Consider the following 21,302-nt stretch of genomic DNA (forward strand, 5'->3'; position numbering starts at 1 on the left):
CTTACTCAGACTGTGGGATACACTAGGCTGGGCCACAACATGCCCATAACTGGAAGTGCGGGACTTTCTGCCAACACCTGTTTAATGGACTTCTCTTGAGCTTGGCCTGGGCTGGCTGACAAGACTGTGTTTGGGTTGGCACCTGAAGACCTGGAAGAATGAGTGGTTGGAGGAAATAAGAAAATGATAAAAATTCAGACAGTGCCCGACGCTCATGCAAAGTTTATGGCACGGGATGGGTTGGAGAGAATATGATGAGATTCTCCTGTGACCGCGGTGTGTATAACCTTCACATTGGGCGGATAGATGCGGTCTGACAGTTCTGTGCTGTGTTAGACAATATTCGACCTATTCTCGCTGCACTGGTAGTGTTTCAGTTGAATATATCAGGCTACAAAATAAAAGCTTGTTATGCTCCTGGGTTCAGATTAAAGGGAAGAGGGGCTGATCAGCAGTTGCTGCATCAACTGCAATCTGTGAAAATTCATTGTGAAAGGTTATGAATGACCAATGTTTGATGCGCTATAAACGTCGGACACGGGTGGACCTGAGGAGACTCCACACAGACAATGACGGCCTCAGACACAGCTGCAGGAAGGACAGGTGCTGACGGTGCTGCAGCAACCCCACCACCCGCAATTGGGTTGGGTGTATTATGCTTTTTTCCACTGCGTTACTCCTTACCTCTCCCTGTCCTTCTCGTCAGTGATCTTTTGTTTTAATAATTATAACCAGTGCAGACTTTCCATAAGGTTTCCTATAATATTTTGTATAGAGTCCTGTAGTCATTTGTCTGTAGGCCTATTGATCTGTCGTGGCAGGAAGGTTAGGACCAGATTCAGACAGCCTCTCGAGAATGAGCAAAATATGGTTCAAATGCAGCTTTCAACCAACAGCAGCACTAAAAAAAATTGCTTTTGATATGAGTGGCAACAGACCTCTGTCAGTGGAGCCTGTATTTCTTAACCATGCTGTTTTCATACTGTTTCGCTGACCATGCATCACATCTTGCTGTCAAGATGTGATCCACGATGTTGCAAGGGCATTTTGTAAATCTTTTGCACAATAAAGTGTAAATAAGTGTATAAGTGTATAAGTGTGTAATGCTGTGGTTTTATCGGGTAAATTGCAATTGCATTGCAAGCATAAACAAAGGAAAACAAAATCATATAATTGTAAAACTATTGTGAATCTTGATGCAACAGCATCTCAAAATTACCTTAACTCCATTCAACAAAATATATCAAATTAAGTACAGGATATAAATGTAGATATTGACAATGTTTCCATTATTGATTGTAATGATTGCCCATCTAATGACACCAATGTGCATGATTCACAGTATCATTGCTGGTTGCATCATCCATTTAGGAGAGTGTATGCTACCTTAACTCCAAACTGAAAGTGTTAAGGGTTGATTAGACTAATTAAATCACATGAAAAGACACAGAACTCCCTTGAGCACAGATTAAACTCGTGTGAAAATTTCAGTCAAGTCTCAAACACTGCCTGTTGGTGAGTTATGCAGAAATAATAACTCCAGCCTTGCTCGGCACTCCAGATAACTATCGGTAATCAAACACAGAACAATACCACGAGAATTTGTGAATTACACACGTGTTTCCTTTAGCTTGTTTCTGTCCGTACCCTGTGCCTCTGACGTGAATTTCAATAGAACTTTGATTTGGTTTGATCTGGCAAAGATGAAAGACGACACATAAAAAGGATCAAGTTGACTTAATCCTCTGATGTTAAACAGTTCTATTGAATGAGTAATTAGTTTTTCAATGCTGGTTAATTGCTTCTACATTCCTGGAATCTGACCTTTTTAAAAGTCAATCAGCAGGTCTGAAAAGCTGCCTTTGTGCTTGTTTTTGCAATCTTGCCCCCTCACAAAAAAAGCCAATATAAACAAGCTTGTATGACAGAATGTCACAGACAACACTGAAGCCACCTTGCCTTTTCTCTCACTCTCGCCTTCCTCTAAACCCCTACACTGACTGTTACAATATGAAATGAGACATATTGCTGCTGACAGCGCACTCGTTTCTCAAGAAAATGTCAGCGTTGAGCCTGTTGAGAGGCAGCGTGTGTAGAGTGAGGGGCGGGTGAGGTACGGGGGGAGTTAAAGCGCTTTGTCTGTCTGAGACCTCTAATCAGGATCAGCTAAGGAAAAGGTCAGATTTGTGGTATATCACAATGATAATCCATGGGAACCCACGGCATCCCCTCACTTGCATTAATTGTATGCGACACCTGGAAAAGCCCCTGTATGGTGCTTGAACTAGTTATTAAGCTGGTCATTGAGACAGTGAAAAGACATCTATATTACCATCATGTGTGCTGCTTGTGTGCTGGGAATCTTTTATAGGGATGATGAGCAAGTGGCATCTGGTAACAGAATCGCACGCAGAAAGGGGATGTTAAAAAAAAAAAGGGGGGGGGAGTAAAAAACGTACTTTTGGAAAAAAAGGCAAAAATGAAACCCTGGCAAAATCCCACAAAAACACTTAAAAGCTGAGGTAAAATCAACAGACAAAAACTAGAGTTAGGCTGCAGCCTTCTCTCTAGTGCTGATTTAAACTGGAATGTGCCATCTGCTCAAGTGAGCCCAGGATGACTTTAACTGTATTCAAAAACTGTACAATAAGATAAAGAGAACAACAACTTAACCTTTAATATTTCTGACGTCTCAAGTTAGCGCCAAGGACACGACAGTGAATTCATAGAGTGACATTTAAGAGTTTTATCATTCATTTACTTTTCACTCGACAGTGTGCAGTTGGCTGCTGAAGGATATGAACCACGCACACCTGATTTCACTACCACTAAACAAGCAAAGGTTTAGCAACGCTGCATGCAGAACAAAAAGACACTTCACATCTGATCTTTGCCACAGTATTTTCAATCTTGTTTAACAGTTCACAACCTTGTTTCACAAAAAAGAGCAAGTGTGCATTCTTTTTAATATTAACTGCTTAATTAAGAAGTCAATTATGTAACATGCCATTATGTAAGATTACGATTCTCCCATTAAGAAAGCCTGGTAATATCTGGCCTAAAACAGCTGTTTCACAAGTCTGTTAAATTGTTGAGTTCTGTTAACTGACCTTAGATGTATTTTTCTGCACAGTACTGTATAGCATTTCCTGCATAAGCAAAAGCTTGCAAATATCATTCAGGGATTAAAACATAGAGCCACAGTATAACTTTAATGGCAAAATTAAAATGTGTTTTAATGGAATAAAAACAATGTGTCAAAAGTCCTTAAATCAATTGGACTTGCATTTCTATAGCACTCTTCCAGTCTACTGACCACTCAAAGTGTGACACTGATCCATTCACACACAAATTCGTACACTGACAGCAGAGGCTGCCATACAAGGTGCCGACCTGCTCATCAGGAGTAATTTGGGTTTCAGTGCTTTGCCCACGGATACTTTGACATGTAGCCAGGGGAGCCAGGGAATCAAACCAGCAGCCTTACTGAGCCACAGCTGCTTCATATTATATTCGTATCTTCATATTACTTTCAACACAACAGAATAATAAAGACTATTTGCAAGTCACCTTTTCTTATCATGACACAGCTTTAATGACCTTTCATCAGGGCTGAAATTTGAAAAAGCTACATGCTGCACCACCTTTTCATTAATCTGCTTTGTTTCCTCATTTAGATTTGATTGGCTATGAAATGCACCGGCCTGCCGGGACTCGGGTTTCAGCATTCATCAGCGTTTCCTGGTTGTAAATTGATGGCACAAATAGAGACATAGAGTACTTGCACGGGAATGCATAAGGACATTCACACACACACACACACACACACACACACACACACACACACACACACACACACAGACACAGACACACACACACACACACACACGCGCGCACAAGCATGGTTTTCAAATGAGGTATAAATTATGGAGTTACACCTAGAAAGGGTGTTCTATGTTTAATGCCATGTGCATCAAAGAAGAAGCAACACATGCAAACTTATGTTGGTTGATGAGTTTGAGTGTTAAAGTAACTGAGTGGATGTTACTTCAGTTTAAACGTCTGCAGTAAAGTAGATGAGACACTGATCATTCCCTTGAGAGTCTTTCTATTTGTGGTGCGGGAGCAAGACACAAGGAAAGAACTACTACTACCCAGTTAAATCTCTCTTCACTAGTCAGAACAAACTTGTAACAATGTAAACAATTATATACATTGAATTTAACTTCACAAAGATACAGCTGTCGTTTAGTCTTAGTCGATTAATGAGAATCAGCTTCTTCTGCATGATACATCATTTTTGTCTTAAGTCAAAGCTGCTCTCCTGCATCCTGCACTAACTCAATCATCAACTGGTTGTGGCTCTGCGACCTGTCCAGGCTTTTAAAGGCCAGTCTGAGTCTAACTGGAGGGGACAGTGAAATCTCATATGATGGCAGATTTGTGTGCCAGAGTTCAGTGAATGCCAGCTTATTGCTATCGAAAAGGTCACCGGGCTAGAAGGAGAATAAAAAGCCTTTACTGGGGAGAGTGGTGGGTGTATGAATGTACGTATGTATGTGTGTGTGGATGTGTGTGTGTGTGTAGGGGGGTGGGTGAAGGCCGAAACCTGAGATAACCATGCTCATATAGGCACCACACCCTCGAGCTGCTGCATCTCGCTCTGTCTCTCTCTCCTCTCCTCAGGCTTTGGTGTCTGTTACCTTCAGCACTCCAGGAAGCAGACGCAAGGCTTTAAAATACACCCGCCTCTACGAACGCAAAATCAATTACCAGAGAGATGAAATTCTCCGATAACGCGGCCTAATGATAATTGCCCCGAATCTGCAATGATCTGACTTACGATACAAACCACTATTGGCATTGCAGCAGCATATTGGCAGCCAGAGTAGCTGGAATATCAATGATAATTGTTCTGATGTTGATTTGGAGCCACGTTACTGCCTGGGGTAAACATAAACCAATTGCAGAGAATTGGACTCTATGGCAAGCGGCAGGGGTCATATTTCACTGATGTTTGTGTGATCTGTGATGAGTACAGTACAGCAGAGAGAGGAAATGGTTATGTGGGAGCTAACCACTGCCTGTTTAATTGAAGCGCTCCTATCACATTGACTGCCGGAGACATGAGGGCGACAGCGCGCCGCTAACTCCCCGCTAATTCAATAAGCGATCATCAGACTGTTAAAAGGCTGGCAGTAATAATAATAAACCAAGTTTCAACTGCTCGGCCAGAAATAGCACGGCTCCACTGAAGCATCAGACACAAATGACCGCTGTTGATCCAGGATTCATCCGCAGTCGCTGCAAAGTAAATAGGAGACGCGCTTCAGGTTCAAATGCAGATCAATCAGAGGTCACTGGGCCACCCAGAGGGAGATCAGAGGGTGACCCCATTTTGTTGATGACCTCCTACATATCCTACCCACTCAACTCGCCTTTGCCTTCAACCAACCTTGGGCGATCGCGGGAGTCAGCATTTTTTAAAAGTGCCTGAGAGATGTCGGGCTGAATAATGTGTCCTATGAATAAAACACATTAGCTACAAAACATGTTGAATTATTCACATTTCAGAGCCTCCATCCCGCCCCACGCAGTAGATATTAGTTCCTCAGTCACCGTATGCTTTGCACATAGTCCTCCGAGTCTCTGTCTCCCCCGTGTTCGTTTCCTTTCACTTCTCTCTTGATCATTCGCCCGCTGTCTTTGTCATCTGTATTTTGTTAATCCCTCTCTGTTCCTCTGTGTCTCCTCTCAGCTGACTTTCTGCTGATGGCGACCGTCTATTTATACTCTTCAAGTTACTACTTTTCCTAGAACATCTCGCTATTTATCAAAAGAGCTCTTGAGGCTGTTGAGAAGTGCATTTGTTCTGAGAGAATCTTTGATGACTTGGTAACACACGACGGCCCAAAATGGATTCATCATTTAGCGTTAATCTGAGGCGACCAGCTGTGAGTTTCAAAGTGAAAAGGACCCGGAATAAGGAGGAAAGGCGGGTTGCTAATTAAATACTTGACCTAATATGCATCTCATTTTATTTTCAGCTCCACCAGGAATTTGTGATTTTCATGATTGCAATGTAATTTGCAGAATCAACAGCGCCACATGAACTTCAAAGGGTAAACCAATCAACCAATCACTGCTTTTTATTGTGCCGTTCAATTATAAAAATCCCTCTAATCCTACAAAATACCAATTTAAAGTTATCGTGATGGTAGAACCCTTTATGAACAAGTCGGTCGTGGCCAATTTGTTCAGTGATTCAACAACCCTTATTTTCTGTTTGTGTGAAATTAAACAGAAAGGGAGCTAAGTGGTTCATTATTCTAAAAAGCCTCCCTCTGTTTTTGGTCAAAAAACAACTTTAAGTTAAACACAATAAGAAAATGAGCTAATTGGTGCAATCCTTGTAATACATAAAACACTATTTGGATTCCTTCCTCTTTGATTCACAGCAAACACTAATGATTTAACTAGTTGCCAGTTCAGGAAATCCTCTCTTGGAAACAATGTCTGTTTTGCAGGAAGTATAACATTATATATACTCATCAGCCTGCTAACATGATCACAGTGACATAACTAATAATAACGTGAAAGTATAATATTCATACCATGCTCACCTTCTTAGTTTAGTGCTTGAATGCAAACATTTACTAATTAGCACAAATTACACCCGAGGCTGATGGGACTTTATTGGACAAATTAAATTTTGACTTGATAACAATGCTGGAGGACCAAAGTTATTACAATTAATCCTGAGGGGGACATGAATGTTTGTACCAACTTTCTTGGTAATCCATCCAACAGTTGTGGAGATACTTAAGTCTGGACCAACGTGGTGAACTAACAGACCAACCGACAGACCGACATCTCCACTGCAAGGTACAGCTCGACTCGACTCTACTCTCTTAGACCTGTTCGTTTTTATCACTAGATTAGTCTTTTCTTTATGACTTTTGGATCCATTAGCTTCCACAAATTGGTTTCCCTTCTACCTTGGGTCCTAATTAACATAACAACCAAAAAAACTCAGATAATAGAACAAAACCGCTCTGATTAGGATTTCCCAAACATTCCTGTTTTTCTTTCAACAGTCTCTTGTCTTGCTGCATTCACCCTTTTTTAAAACAAAATGTGTCTCCTTGCTTTGAAAAAACTCATATCCTCCTATGCTACTGTGTTTTTGTGTTTGTGTTTTGTGTCACGACAGTTTCATGCAGTGTCGCTACGACAATCAGCTAAGAATCCGGCCTACATTCAAGGGGTACCATCTAACGTGAAAAAAGGACTTGAGAAAAGTACCTGGTACCATAACCGAGTCAAGTTGAGATCAGTCAAGTAACGTCAAGTCAAGTCGAGTCGAGTTGAGTTGAGCCATACCATGTAGTGGAGGTAAGACTATAGAGCCAAGTCTCTAGCATGGTGGAAATAGATAGAGACAGATCTGTCACCCAACTAATTTCTTACAGCAAGAAAAATATACTGAAATGGAAAGCAACAGTCTCCAAGGCAGAGGTGTCACTTGATTGCCCAAATAAACATTAAAGGATGGAACAGGGCCTAATGCACCAATAATGAAGGCTGACACCACTCTGCTCGAGTTAAAGAAGCAAAGCAAAGAACGCTTACAGTACTGCATGGGCAAAGGTGTCACTAGACGTGAGAAAAACAAAAAAAACCCTTAAAATAGTGCTCCGCTTAAGTTATCATACATGCTGTTGTATTTTTAGCCCACCTGTGTACTACTTCACCATGAGATGGTTGAATTTTTAGGCCACTCACTTATTCGACTCTGCAAAACACACACTGACGCAGCAGTAAAGCTGTTGAGGGAACGGTATTTTTTGTGTGACTCTGACGTGTGTGGGGTTGAGGTGAGTACGTGTGTTTTCAAGAGTTAAGTCACATTACACAGTGTTTCCTGCTAGTAAGCAGCATGAACAGCACATCAGACATTGTTTGCAAAGCACACGGAGAAGCGGATCTCTGAACAGCAGAACGTGACGTCAATGGGCACAAACTTCAATTTCTTCAGCCACAGAAAAACGTATCTGAGTCACACAAGCTTTGAAAGAGTCTGTCACGGCTGTGGGGTCAGAACAAGCCGAGAAGATACACGATACACAGACACAGATAAGAAGGCTGCCTTGGTATTTTTCTTACTTGGTGTACAAAATTTCAAAAAAGGAAGATTTGGGGTTTTTCTTCACTTTTTCACATGTACTCACCAGGGCACAATACGTCTCCGGAGGGTCTCCACAGGTGATGTTGGGGGGATCCAGAGAAACCTTCAGGTACTGGGTCATGTCTGCTGCCTCTGGCTGGCAGGCCATGTAGTCCCAGGTTAAGCCTTCGTCTGAGTAAACCTGGGACTTACACACATCGTAGTGGCCCCATGCTGCAGGGTAGTGCTGCATGGCTGCCTGGCAAACACCGGTCCACAGCGCCTGCAGCGTCAACGCCAAATGGAAACGCATGACTGCTCCCCTCTCAGCTCCTTCTCAAGGAGGTGTGCAAACAAGGAATCCCTCTTCTACTTCCACTTACTACTACTCACTCAACTGGAGTGAGGAGGCATGCCAAAGTCCCCTCAGGTGGAGCGAGGGTCAGTTTAGAAGTTGCTTTTCTTTACTATTTCTGTCTCTTTTTAAGATGTTTTTTGGAGTGGGGGATAACTACAGTACTGCGGTTACCAGCCCATTGAGAAGATAAGAGGAGAGGATTGAGGGAGGGAGGAGGATGGTGGAGGAGGAGGAGGAGGAAGAGGGGGGAGGCGAGAAGGAGATAGCCCTCTGACACGCTGATAGGAAGATGAGTGACAGGTCTCCTCAGCTTGCCTGGCTGTCAATCATGGTCCTCGTCCTGCGTGGCGATCTGGTGCTGCGGAGAAACGAGAAACAGAAGAAGGGGGGTTGAATATACCTCCCATGTGGGAATACAATTTGACAGTGAGAGAACATTAGCTGGCGCCATTGCATGGGTGAAAGGTGTATGTGTGAATGGAAAGTTGGATGGGTGCTAGATAGAAGTGCCATGTTGGTGTTTGTTGTCCATCAAAACACAGAAAATCAGTAAGTGAGGCCATCAGGGTAAATTGGATCCTGCTGCTTTCACACCGAACCCTCATCTCACTCAGCGGTATCAATCCTACAGTATTACAGCTTTCCCCATCCCCTCACCCTCCTCACACCCGTCCCACACCCCTCACAGCAAGAGCCGGGATGACAGATGGAACGAGGAGTCAAAGGAGGTTAAAATAGGATAAAGAAACATTATGTTTTCTGCAGTCACAGAGTTGTTACTATTCAATTTACACTTAATGTGGTAAATTGAATATACATTTAAATTTCAATGTACTCGTTGCATCATGTAAAATATTAAACTGTTGGTGGAGCATATTAAAAGCTATTGTTTTAGCCAGCAGATATTCCTTTTCCTGTGTCCATAACACCAAGAATTCTGGGTAAGAGAGACTGTATAGCAGTGCATGCACATGGCTGTATCTGAAATAGTTTGCAAAATGACACTTGGTGACATCAGCTACTTTACATTAGGATACTTCAACTTTAAAACTAAATATAAACAAAAACACACTCACAATGTTTTATTGTTTTTATGTCTGATCGACCTTGAGCTAGTCGCCCACTACCACTCAAAATGTCAAAGTGCGATCATGGACTAGTGGAGTCAGTGAATCACCGGGGACTCATGCAGGACTATTATGACTGGGTCTATTAGGACTGTGTCATCAGCGGGTATATCAATGGCGGTGACTCTTTTTGTGTGCGTCTGAGAAACAATCTGTTGCTTGGAGTGGCTAGTATGGTAACTTCATCTGAAATGTCATTAAGAAAAGGTCAAATAATGGAAAAAGCTAATCAAAAATATTTCATGCTAAGCACTAAATGCACTTTAACCTGCATTAATTGTTTTCTTTTACTAATTGACGGTCTAATATTCACTCTCCTTTTAGCTCTGCTTTGGTCTCCACCAACTCTCGAGGGAGATATATGTGGTCTTTAGCTGCTAAACGCTCCGCTATGTTCACCAGATAGTCACTAACTTTGTCAATCGGTAGGTAGCATACAAGCAGCTGCCTGCCGTGGCTGACCAGACACTGATGAGAGTGGTGAGAGTGAACCAGTGCAGTGGTTGCAAGCTGTAAAACCAAAACAATGACCTGAAAGACGCTAAAATTCGTAGAGCAGAGAGGAACTGACGAGCCATCGGATCGGCACTACACCTTTCATATTACACACAATCACCTAATCTATGGTTCACAAAGAATATTGATCATTGAGCAATTTAAAAAAAATCCTTTAAGAGGATAAAGTGGCCACGCATACTTGATATAGGTCCACTTTGTGGTTGAGGATAAAAACAGTCAAATGTTATCATAAATATCTTGTGACTCATACTGCTTTCAAGTTTCCTCTCTTAAGTGGTAGAGCTGTCCATAGCAGGAGCAACTGCACTATATCACATACAGTGATTTACTTCCCAGGCTGAGTAGCATCCATTTATATCTGCCAACCATCACGTACTATGGCCTCACTTTTTCTTTTGTCTAAAGTTCTTGAATTAAAACACATATTTTAACATAGCTGGGTGTCGGGCTTTCAAACATTTAACCCTGCTGTCTGTTTATTTCAGAAATAGTCTACATTTTCAGAAAATGCTCGTCCTTTACTTTGTTTTTGAGTTGACCTTATAAAGTCTTTTAAATTAGGCTGTCTACAACCTGCACATACCTTGATCTCTCTCTCGCCAGAAACACAGCAGTAAGCCAGTTGGCCGAGCCTGTGGATACAAGTGTGTGAAGGTTTCCTGCCTGCAAACAGCAGCCTGATTGATGGAGGCAGGAGTCAGTGGTCAGAGACAGGAGGGACACACTGGTAGACATTTTAGCGCTGCTTAATCAGTCAGCTGAATCTCTGTGTCTGTGCGTATGTGTGTATGCTTGCCAATACAGCAACCAGTCATAAAGGATCAATTGGCAGCTAGCTGCACAGTGTGTTGTCATTGCTAATTAATTCCAATTTTCATTTATAATTAGATTAGAAAAGATTAGATTAGACACTGAGTCACAGCAGCACTGAATAAAAAAGAATAGTATATCAGTAAAAATAAAACATGGGGAAGCGGGGGGAAAATTGTATTATACCACATTCCAATTTAAAAAAAGGCAAAAGAGCAGCACTCAGTGGAGCACAAGCTGCGACAGAATGATGAGGTGACTTATGTGTAATGTGAGAGTGTGAGAAAGACAATATGTCACTGGTTCTCTATATAGGAATCAACGTGAGGCCTGACGACACATTAAAACAAATACACACCCTCCAGATTATCATAGTATGTACACATGTTGAGATTCTATGTGCATATAATCTGAAGAACGTCAATGAAAGGGCACATTCGCCACCGTTTCATGTGTATATATGGGAGTGCCATAATATTTGTATTTGCCTCCTCGAAATGTAAATCTGATGTGTTGTGTTAATGTGAAAGAGATCTAAAGCTGCATTTGAGTCAGATATTTTCCAGCAGATGGAATGTAAATTATCATTTTAAAGAGCACCCGAGAACAGAGGTAAAAGGTTAGTAGTATACAAATATGTCCCATACAAAGCTGCAAATGCACATGAAGGCAAACAGATCTTTTAATGCTACTGGAGGTATTCAATCCATGAAATGTCAATGATGAAAAATATAGGATACAATCTACATTTTTTAAAAATACCCCTCTCTCATATACAAATAATTCCAGCCACAAATATGGCTGCAAACTGGGATTACAGTTTTCACAAGTAACGATGTAAAATCAGTACAAAAAAACTACAAGAGCGAGTATTAGGAGTCAGAGGACGAAGGAAGGAGGAAGAGGTTAAGGGGAGAAAGAAATGAAGCACCTCAAATGTAAAATGTAAGAATGTCAATGGGGGAGATGTCAGCAGGTGAGGAAGCAGCCAATTATCTAGAGGAACTCTTGGCACCGAGCTCCCTGTTCCCCATTAAGAGACATAATATTTCCGTGTTAAGGGGGAGACTAAAGAGATGGCCCGCGATGTCTGCCTGTGTGTGTGTGTGTGTGTGTGTGTGTGTGTGTGTGTGTGTGTGTCTGTGTTAAAGTGTGTGAGAGCTTCACGTGCAACCTCTGGATACAGAGAGGTTCAAGTCATGGGTAATGAGACAACAAGCGCTGGCGAGGCTCCGATAACAAGCAATAGAGATCACAAAAGCGGGGTCATAATCACTCTACCATCCTGGACACGGCGGCCCCTTCCTCTCATTACTCCCTGCTTATAACCCTCCGTCGCCCCAAGGAGATGAGGCGAGGGAGAGAAAAAGGAGAGCAGATGGAAGAAGTGTGGATGCGCATTTTAAGTGAGAAATGGGTTTATTTTAGGGCAGGTCGCTTCCTCCAACCATCGATCAAGGTCCGAGGACATCAGAGGAGGCGCGCTCACAGGAAGTCTGAAATTCTTCCATGTACAGGAATATATATTGCACGGCCGACACGGAACGGGGAAAAAAAAAAAAAACACTTACAGGAACAGTGGGAGGTCGCTGGGTGTGAGGGAGGGTTACTGCTAGAAAAACTATTTTTGTATTCAATGTTGAAAATGTTTTTTGTAGACCATTGTCAATAGGAATTCTTATAATGAACCTTAACTAGCCTCATGACAACATGTTTATCCGGCACATTTTATTAATGATTTTACAACTTCAAATGAGTGGAAAATGGAGATATAAAGAATGTTAGTATAAAAGCTGATATTTTAAGGTGAAACAATGGGGGGATGTTGGTTTAGGTTTAGGTTTCAGAGATATTTACAACGGGAAAGCTGAGTGAACCAGGTGAATGTTATTCAACCTGGGTGTTGCATCGTTAGAAAGAGAATAATCTTAAGGATACTCCCAGACATGTTTTAAGACCAGTAATACTGTGCTTTAAATAATTATTTGTATTGATATGGTTGAAGTTGAAGCACCTGGTAAATAACTAATTTCCCTCATTGAAAATCAAGAATTTCTTTTTCATAAAGTTTAACTATTGGACAGGAAACTAAAAACCATCAATAATAAAGGTAAATTGATAGTTAAATAGACTTTAGTTATTACATATTTCACAGCTAACAAACAATGAAAAGCTTTATATACCATTCATTTAACATTTGTAAAGGTTTATAACCATCAGTTGCAACTTTACATTAAACAATTGCTTAATAAATGGTTTATAAAGCAATGAATTTGCCATTTATTAATGTTGCTGAGTTTCCACATCGCACTCGTTTAAGAAGCACACTGGGCCGTGATTAGCTTCCAAGCTCATTGTGATGTCACAAAATCCTGCAGGTACGTACATGTGCGAAACTCAGATTTAAGTTTAAGTACAGAGAAACTTTCCTCCTTCAGCAGATGAATGTGACATCAGCCTTTGAATATCAACCTCTGCACACACATCAGTCTGTACAGTGAAGGCCAGCATATTCACAAGTGTTGTTACAAAAAGCAGAATCTTTTGAGTGAAGATGGTCTTCAAAAACATGAAAATATGAAAATTGCAGGTTGTAAAAAGTAAAAGCAGCAATTTAAAGTTGGAGCGAAGAGGGAGATGGATGTGGTTCTGACTTTTATACATTAATCTGAAGATGTGTGAAAGCTAACCAGCCAAAATAACATTCTCCTATGTGTGTGGGTATTAAACCATTAGTGAAAAATAAAAATGAGATTAAAATATTTTAATAAATTATGCAAAATTTAGAAAATGAAGTGTCTCGAGGACATCTAAATGTTTTTTATATTGGCTTGTAATGCTGCTTGAAAATGATCAAATTGAAAAGCAGTCACATTAATATGAACAATAAAGGTTTTTTTTTAAAAAAGAAGTTATTGGCAGCTTCAGGTCAAACATATCAACACAGCCCTTTCCCGTATAAACCACATACAGTAGAGCGGTTAGTGAGGTGTGCGCTCAGCCTGCCCCAAAACAACAGGGGACTGTAGGTACCGAACTGCCAGTGCTGCAAGCTCGATTTTATATTTAAACACATGAATCTTTCACAAGGCCCTGTCAGCCCGTGAGAGAGAGTTTGTTCTGGCTCCTGAGTTCGTCACACCCCACCCAAACAGCCACCCATGCACCCTACGCTCGCCTCGTCTCTGGGGCTTCCAAACAGCCTTCGGTGTCCACTTCCATTTCATTCCCGGGGCCACTCAAGCATCACTAAGTGTCTCTCCAAATCACGGGGGAAATGTTACACGCATGTCCCCAGAGCCGCTCTTTACTACTATAGGAGGAGTCACTTGTAAATCATGCATATCATGGAATGAACACATGAAGGAGCTTCATATCTGCCTGACTTCTGCAGGTGTACATGTCGTCCGTTGTAGGTAATCAGCTTCTTACTCACAGGATATTTGGAAGTGTTTCGGTGGGAATTTCATCAAACAGCAAACTCACACTTTATATCTTAAGCACCCATATTGTTGATTTGGACTCACAGGGTTTTTCCTCCGTCTGATTCCTTTCCTTCTACTTTTTAAGTTTTGCCATATTGATCGCTTCGCTTTTTGTCGACCACTGGTTTGTGTTGGTTCAGCAGTTTCTTCTCCTGCTGGCTGTGTCGTGCCAACATTTTCATCTCCTCCAGACTGCATTTCCAGTCGATCTTTGATCAAAAAGGCCAATTTTTTCTCACCCGGGACGCGGGAGAAGATCAGGTCATAATCTCCCACGATTGTCCTGTGGTGGCCCACAGGGGGCAGTACTTACACACCTGCCTGACTGTTGGACAAATTGTCCTTAAATTTAAAAACTGTCCACTTTAGCTCTAAATGACGTGCTTGGCCCAGAGTAAGGTGGAATAATTACAAGGTTACCACTGATGTCCGAGCTATTTTCCCCCTCCTTTCGTTTTTAATTTCACGCATTTTATGCACTTTCAAGGGCAATTTCTGACCCCCGCTCCTGTCCTGTCTCTACCTACTTTCATCTTTTCTAACTCTACCTGTTTCGTATTCCCCACCAGTGCCTTACTAAAAGAGAAACAAGAGCGCAGGAGAGAGAAGGGCAGAAAGACAGGAGGGCAGACAGTCAGAAACAGATGAAAGATAGATAAAGATAGAAGCTGGCCCGGCTTCAGAAAAAAAAAAAAAAAAAAACAGCCTCCTGCCCGCTCTCTGTGCTCCACTCACCAGATTTCTCTGCCTGCCTTTCCAGAATCCCTAATCTTGCCTGTTAACAACCTGCCAATAGTCCTCTGTCCTCATGAATAAACATATGGAGAGTGGAGCATGGCCCGGCAAACATGACAGCCAGCGTTAGCGTGGAGCGGCGAGCATCCCCATAACGCATCCCTGGGGCTTGCCTCCGAGTCAGCCCATCACTTAGCGCTCTTTTCCACTTCTTAAAATGTCACCGCCTTCAATCGGCAGGCTTATGATCTTTTAATAATGACGACAGGTAGCAAATGGGTGGAGTGCTGACAGCTGGTTAAGTGACTCCGTGTTGGGGATGGGTGGCCTCAGAAGGAATCAAAGCCGCAGCTCTGCTCTAGGGTTAAACAAATAGTCTGGCTGTTTCTGTTAAGCCAAACCCGGGCTTGTATTTGAAGCTCGCTTTCCACCTCTGATGTGATAAATTATTACCTGTGTGTGAAAGCTGCGTGCAATAACAACGTCAGACATAGCAAGTGTCTCACCCTGATGGAATTTCATCAGTTTAGAGTCTTCTCATGTTCAAGAGGGGTTTTCTACCCGCTGAAGAAAACTAGAAATGAGGCGAATTACTGAAAAAGCTGTATTAGCGCTCGCCTTGAGCCGTGAGGTAATCATTCCTTTAAGCAGGATGCAGCTGCAGCCTCTCCTCCAATCCAGGAGCCAGACAGGTCAGGCCTCTGAAGGCATCCCGGTCCCTGCCTGCTGAAGACGTGCCTCCACCAGCTGCACATGCCACAATCCTCTATCACTCCCTCTGTCTCTGCTAACTCCATCCACCCCACCCCTGGCCCCCGAGCTGCTGCTGAAGCTGCCACATGCACTCTGTGTGCGTGAGAGCAGCACTTTTGACAGGGGTGACTGTGGCAACGCTGCCCCCGAGTCGAGCTGAACACCCTCGGGCGTCAGTTACTCCAGCGCCACATAACGCAGCGGTGCACGGGGCACCCGATGAGACAGTGAGACAAGATCACGCCTCCGCCCGCCCTCCCTCCCTCCCCTCTGCCTCTCCTCGCCACCAAGCATGCCTCTCTTTGCAACACAGGAACACCTTATGCATTATTAAAGACACTTTTCCTAAAAGGCTGCTAGCACATTATTCTGCAACCACAGTGACATGTCTGGATACTCAAAATGTCCACTTTAGCTCTGAAGAATGTGCTCACCCAGGTAGCTCCTCTCATGCTGGAAATACAAGCAGGAATAAAGCCATATGGTTTGAAGCTGCAAACAAGCACACAGAATGTGACGATTTATCGCCTGTCATTATTTCACAGGATGAGTAAAAACATAAAACAGACTGCAATCAGATGACTCAGTCCATTAAAAATGACTGCTGATTGTGAATGCCATCTATAAAACATCAGATTGCGCAGTGTAGTCTTGGCACGTCCTTAAGAGAATAATTGTCAAGTATTAGCCAATGTAAACACATGAGGGTGATTTAGATTACAACTGCTACGAATATAACTGAAGAGCACGCACGGCCACTGATGTTTGTGTAAGAAAATGTCAAAAGCACTGGGCTATGAAGCAAGAAGGCGCATTGGAGTCAAGCAGATTTGAATGGGATGACAAAGAGTGAAGCAATGAAGCATGTACCAAAACAAATCCAACTGTAATAGGCTGCTCATATAATGACGTATCAAAGGCAGGCCAATTGGCTCCAGCATGCATGACACAAATGTAATTATGCGTGATAGACAGGAGACATCAGGTAATAAGTTCCACAAGGGGGCGCCTCTGGAGATGACCCGAGGAAATGGTGTTAAGTTTTGGACGCAGTCAAGGTCGCGTCATTTGTGAATATGAATATGTCTCCCTGCGTGGTTCAGAAAGTCCTCAAAGTTGTTTTGTGCTCTTTGGAGGCAAAACACGCACAGCTCTCCCTAACCCCTCCTTTTCCGTTCATTAAAAGAGATAACTGCAGCCAGGCCAGAGCCACGGAACTTCCAACCACGACGATCGGCCACTTTAACGCAGGAGCGTTCAGTCCACGCTTCAGCGCACAGCAAAAGTAAACTTTACAAGCAAGAGGAAAAACTTACATTTCTTGTGTGGGGTACTCCCTGTTCCCCCCTGCTCTTTAACGCCGTTCAACAAGTTCAGAGCAGCGGAATGAACATGAATGAAGAATGAAGCTCTTTAAGATGCGCTCCTTAACGGGAATGTGATGAGTACGCACGTCAGTCTCTGAGGAATCGCTGTGCGCACCATCTCTCACTTTTGTTTTTTGGCAAACCGAGAGGGTGGGGGGAGGGGGGTTGGGGGGGGGGGGGGAACGATCAAGAGGAGGATTTTCCTGCCACTTCAAAACAAATGACTGATCACCGTCCTGAGGGCTCGGTCAGCACCGCGCCTGCTGCTGGAAACGAGGGGATTTGTGAGCAGGAGCTCCGGTGCCAAAGTGTCCATCATCCTCTTTTCCAAGTGTCATTCCATCACGGCGTCAATCTGAGGCACAGTGATGTCCGCAGGAAAGAGAAAAAAACCCCACTACTGCAAAAGAAAACTTTGACCCGCTGCCGTGCGTCCCTCCTGTGTTTTCCTGCCCTGTTTATAATTCCTTCATTTCCAAAGACTCCTGCGTGCGGGTCTGGCGCCAATCTCGTCCCCACTCTCTCCTCTCTCTCGCTCTCTCTCTCTCTCTGTCTCTCTCTCCTTCTCCCTGGCGCTGAGTAGGTTTCAGCCACTCAACAGGGACATGAATCACACCAATTAGACTGGGCGGCTGAGAATATCCGCCCGCATCAACGCATCTTCTCCCGGACGTTTCCCCGGCACGGCGCTGCACCGACCGCCCAGACGGAGATGACGGGGAAGATAATGTGCTCCGAGGCTTCTATTAGATGAGACGCACACTCAGCTTGTCCCCCCCACACCACCCCCCCACCCACGCACACCTATGGTTTCGCTCCCCCACCCCTCCAGCCTTGTCTCCATCTCGTCTTCAACCCCCCCACCCGCACGCATCCCCACACACGCACGCCATCCTCTTTCGGGACCCGTTAGAAACTCAGGAGGGAGGAGGATCGCCTGGAGTTGAACCTCTTCTGGTGGAGTTCACCCGACTCGCCTGATCGCGTTAAATTATCCAACAAATGCGGGCGTTAGTAGTCTCGCAGGAACGATCGCATCAGAGTCTAACAAGAGGAGGGAAAATCTCCAGCTGCCAACCGAGAATGTGAACAGAAATCTCAGATATTTGACAAAAAGTGTGAACACATTTGTGTCCGTGTCCCCTCAGGTGGCCGATCCGTTCCGAGCTGGGTGGAATGCAACACCCTGGGGTTTAATTCTCTTCATTACTGATCCTTATTTCTCTTCATTACTGATCCTTATATCTCTTCATTACTGATCCTTATATCTCTTCATTACTGATCCTTATATCTCTTTACTACTGACCCTTATATCGTACTTGATTTATCTGTAACAATTCAGAATGTTGCGTAATTGTTCAAACAAAGTGATTTAAGTCTATCATGTGCGTAAAAAGGAGCGTTGGTTTGAGCAGTTATACGACCCTCGCCTCATTCAGTAAGTACTTTAAATTAAAAATAGGCGGAGAGGCGGGAAGTCTGAATAAAATACTTTTAATAGGAAGAAGGCGTCGCTCCAGTGCGAAGGTGCCATTCTAAAAAATAAAAAAAATATAAACTGACCGCGGATTATTGAGCTATTAATAAGTAAATACATGAGAGAGATCTTGCGTTGATGTTGATTTCACACCGAAACTCTGTATGTTTTAGACATGACAATACATAAATAAATAAATAAAAAACATTTCAGCTACAGAAACATATCTGTACCTGACAATGGGATTCTAACGAGCGCACCTTAACTGATAAGCACGAAGATTGAGCGCACGGGGAGAGAGGGTGTCAGAACTACTGTAGTCAGGTCATGACACTTGGCGCACAGGTTAACCTCCCAGCAAGCCTCGACAAGCCCCTACACAGCTGAATGAGTCGATGCTTATGCAGTCTCTATAGGCCCGGAGAGGCCCTGGTCACCCCCCGCACAAAGCAATGGAACATGCGCAGGTGCTCGGAACATTCAGTGGCATCATCAGAAAAGAAAGAAAGAAAGAAAGAAAGAAAGAAAGCCGGACCTCGCAGAAAACGTGCGTCAAAGTCGTTTTCACCAGTCAAAGATGAGATAAAAACAAAAAAAATTAACAGAAATCCAGCGTGAGAGGAAATATGAAATGGATGACAAGGAATCATGGGTCGTTTTATCTGCACAGAGCATGACTGATTGATTAGCAGACTTGTATGTGGAAACGCGGTGCCTGTGCCTTCTTGGATCTGTGCGCTCACAGCGCGTCCCTGCGTCCTTATAGCCTCACATATATATGTAAATATATAAATATATACGGGGGAGTTTTGCACAAATTTCCAAGAACAAAAGGAGTTTATTCTAAGAGACTAAAACGCTCACGCAGTGTCTACAGACTACCATATTAAAGCTACACCTGCTTTCTCTTTATTTATCGCACCAAACTGTCGCCGCTGTCGATCAGCACAATTCCACACAAGGATAAGGCAGGGTTCTGAATGACAGCAGACAAAGATAACCTGAAAAAATAGCATCTGCTCTCAAAATAGTCGGCTTACTTTCTTTAATCACGACGCACAATTTGGCCACCCACTCGGCGCGCGTCGCAGCGGAGCTTCAAAAGTTTACGCGCCCCGGCATTCGGCTGGAGATAAATGAAATGTAAAGAAATCAGGTGTCTGAGAGTCTCACCTTCGTCTTCAGTGCTTCATACCGCCGAGGAGAGCCAGTCCTGTAGCCTGTTGCAGCCAAATAAATCCGCTTTAAAACGGGACATCTTAGGAACGGGAGACTCGCCGTACAGAAGCGACCAGCGTGTCTCCGCCGCTCCCGGGGAATGGAGGAGAGCTCCCGGTACCAGCGCAACGTCACTTCGAGCCGGACACACAAGTAGAGACGGCAGGAGAAAATCCTCCAAGCCAATTGTAACCATTCAAAAAAAGTTGATATCAGTAAGATTCCAAGTGTCTTGTTTAGAAAGAGCCTCAGAGACGGCAGAGAGTGACCGGACTCGCTGCTCTCAGACACAATGAGGCGATGAGCCTTTGACAACTGACTTTCACCTCAAGTTTATTTCTCTGCTGAAGCCTGTGAGCCGCAGCTGAGTGCGGCATGAACAGAAAACACCTTCAACTGCTCTCTTCAATTAGTCCTTTATAAATCGTATGCTCTGGGATTTTTTTCAGCTACATTTTTACCACTGAAACACATTTTATCGTGACAAGTCACAGAGATCGCACGCAAATCTGATCATAAGCAGCAGTCTCAGCAGCAGGAATTTGTGGGAAGTCTATTGCATTGCTTTAAGGCATGAAGGGAAATTGCTTTATTACACAGAACAGTAGGAAAGATAAAGATTCCAGGAAAGGCTGGTGGTAAAATAACTTCCAGCTGATGTAAAACAGAAAGCACAGACGGTCATGGTACATTTTAAGCAACTGCTGCCTGATAAATGCTGCCACTCGTCTCCATCATAGTCTTGTTGTTTAGAGTCATTACTCAAAGGGATAACAATTGATTCAACAATAATGTAGCAACGTTTAAAGTTGCTAAACACAGCGGTTTTAAATGGTACATGAAGACATTTATGACTTTTATCGACGTTTATCTGCAGCAAAGGACCTGGAACATATGGACAATGGAGGGTTAGAGCTAGAAAATCAGTGGAGAAATCCAACACAGAGTCAGGAGGCTATGTATTCAAAGATTTTTTTAATTTTTTTTCAAATAGACTTTTTTGAGCAGGTGAATACCTTTCTGAGAGCCAGAAATCTCAACAACAAGCCAAACTGAGTTGAGTCATTGGTATTGATCACAAAACCCAGACAAACCCTGCAGATTCAAAGTACTAGGAATGCGGTCCACTTCAGATCTTAGTTAACTCATCTTTAACTTCATCTGTGACACAGTGGAAAGGTTAAGGATGCGGTGGCGACTACCTCGTGGAGACAGCTCCTCAAGCAGCTGCCTCTCTCCTCTGTGAGCCCAAGGGCAGTTCGCCTGACATGGACCTCTTCTTCTAA

At 43.3% G+C, this 21,302-nt stretch overlaps 1 protein-coding gene across 4 annotated transcripts in view; it reads right to left on the bottom strand.

Moving 5' to 3' along the window:
• The window catches only part of ntng1a (netrin g1a), a 290,034-nt gene that overhangs the window by 94,336 nt on the left and 174,396 nt on the right, over positions 1–21,302 (bottom strand). For 2 of the 4 annotated variants that reach the window (XM_084339810.1, XM_084339811.1), the window contains exon 6: positions 8,232–8,883. In XM_084339810.1, coding sequence (XP_084195936.1) covers positions 8,232–8,480 — 249 coding nt within the window. In that variant the 5' untranslated portion in view covers positions 8,481–8,883. Of the gene's footprint in view, positions 1–8,231; positions 8,884–17,270; positions 17,468–19,971; positions 20,283–21,302 lie in introns of those variants that run through there. The other 2 variants (XM_084339809.1, XM_084339808.1) reach the window with 2 other exon arrangements.

Source organism: Pagrus pagrus (assembly GCF_965226575.1).
Source record: "Pagrus pagrus genome assembly, chromosome: 20".
NCBI classification, from domain to species: Eukaryota; Metazoa; Chordata; class Actinopteri; order Spariformes; family Sparidae; genus Pagrus; species Pagrus pagrus.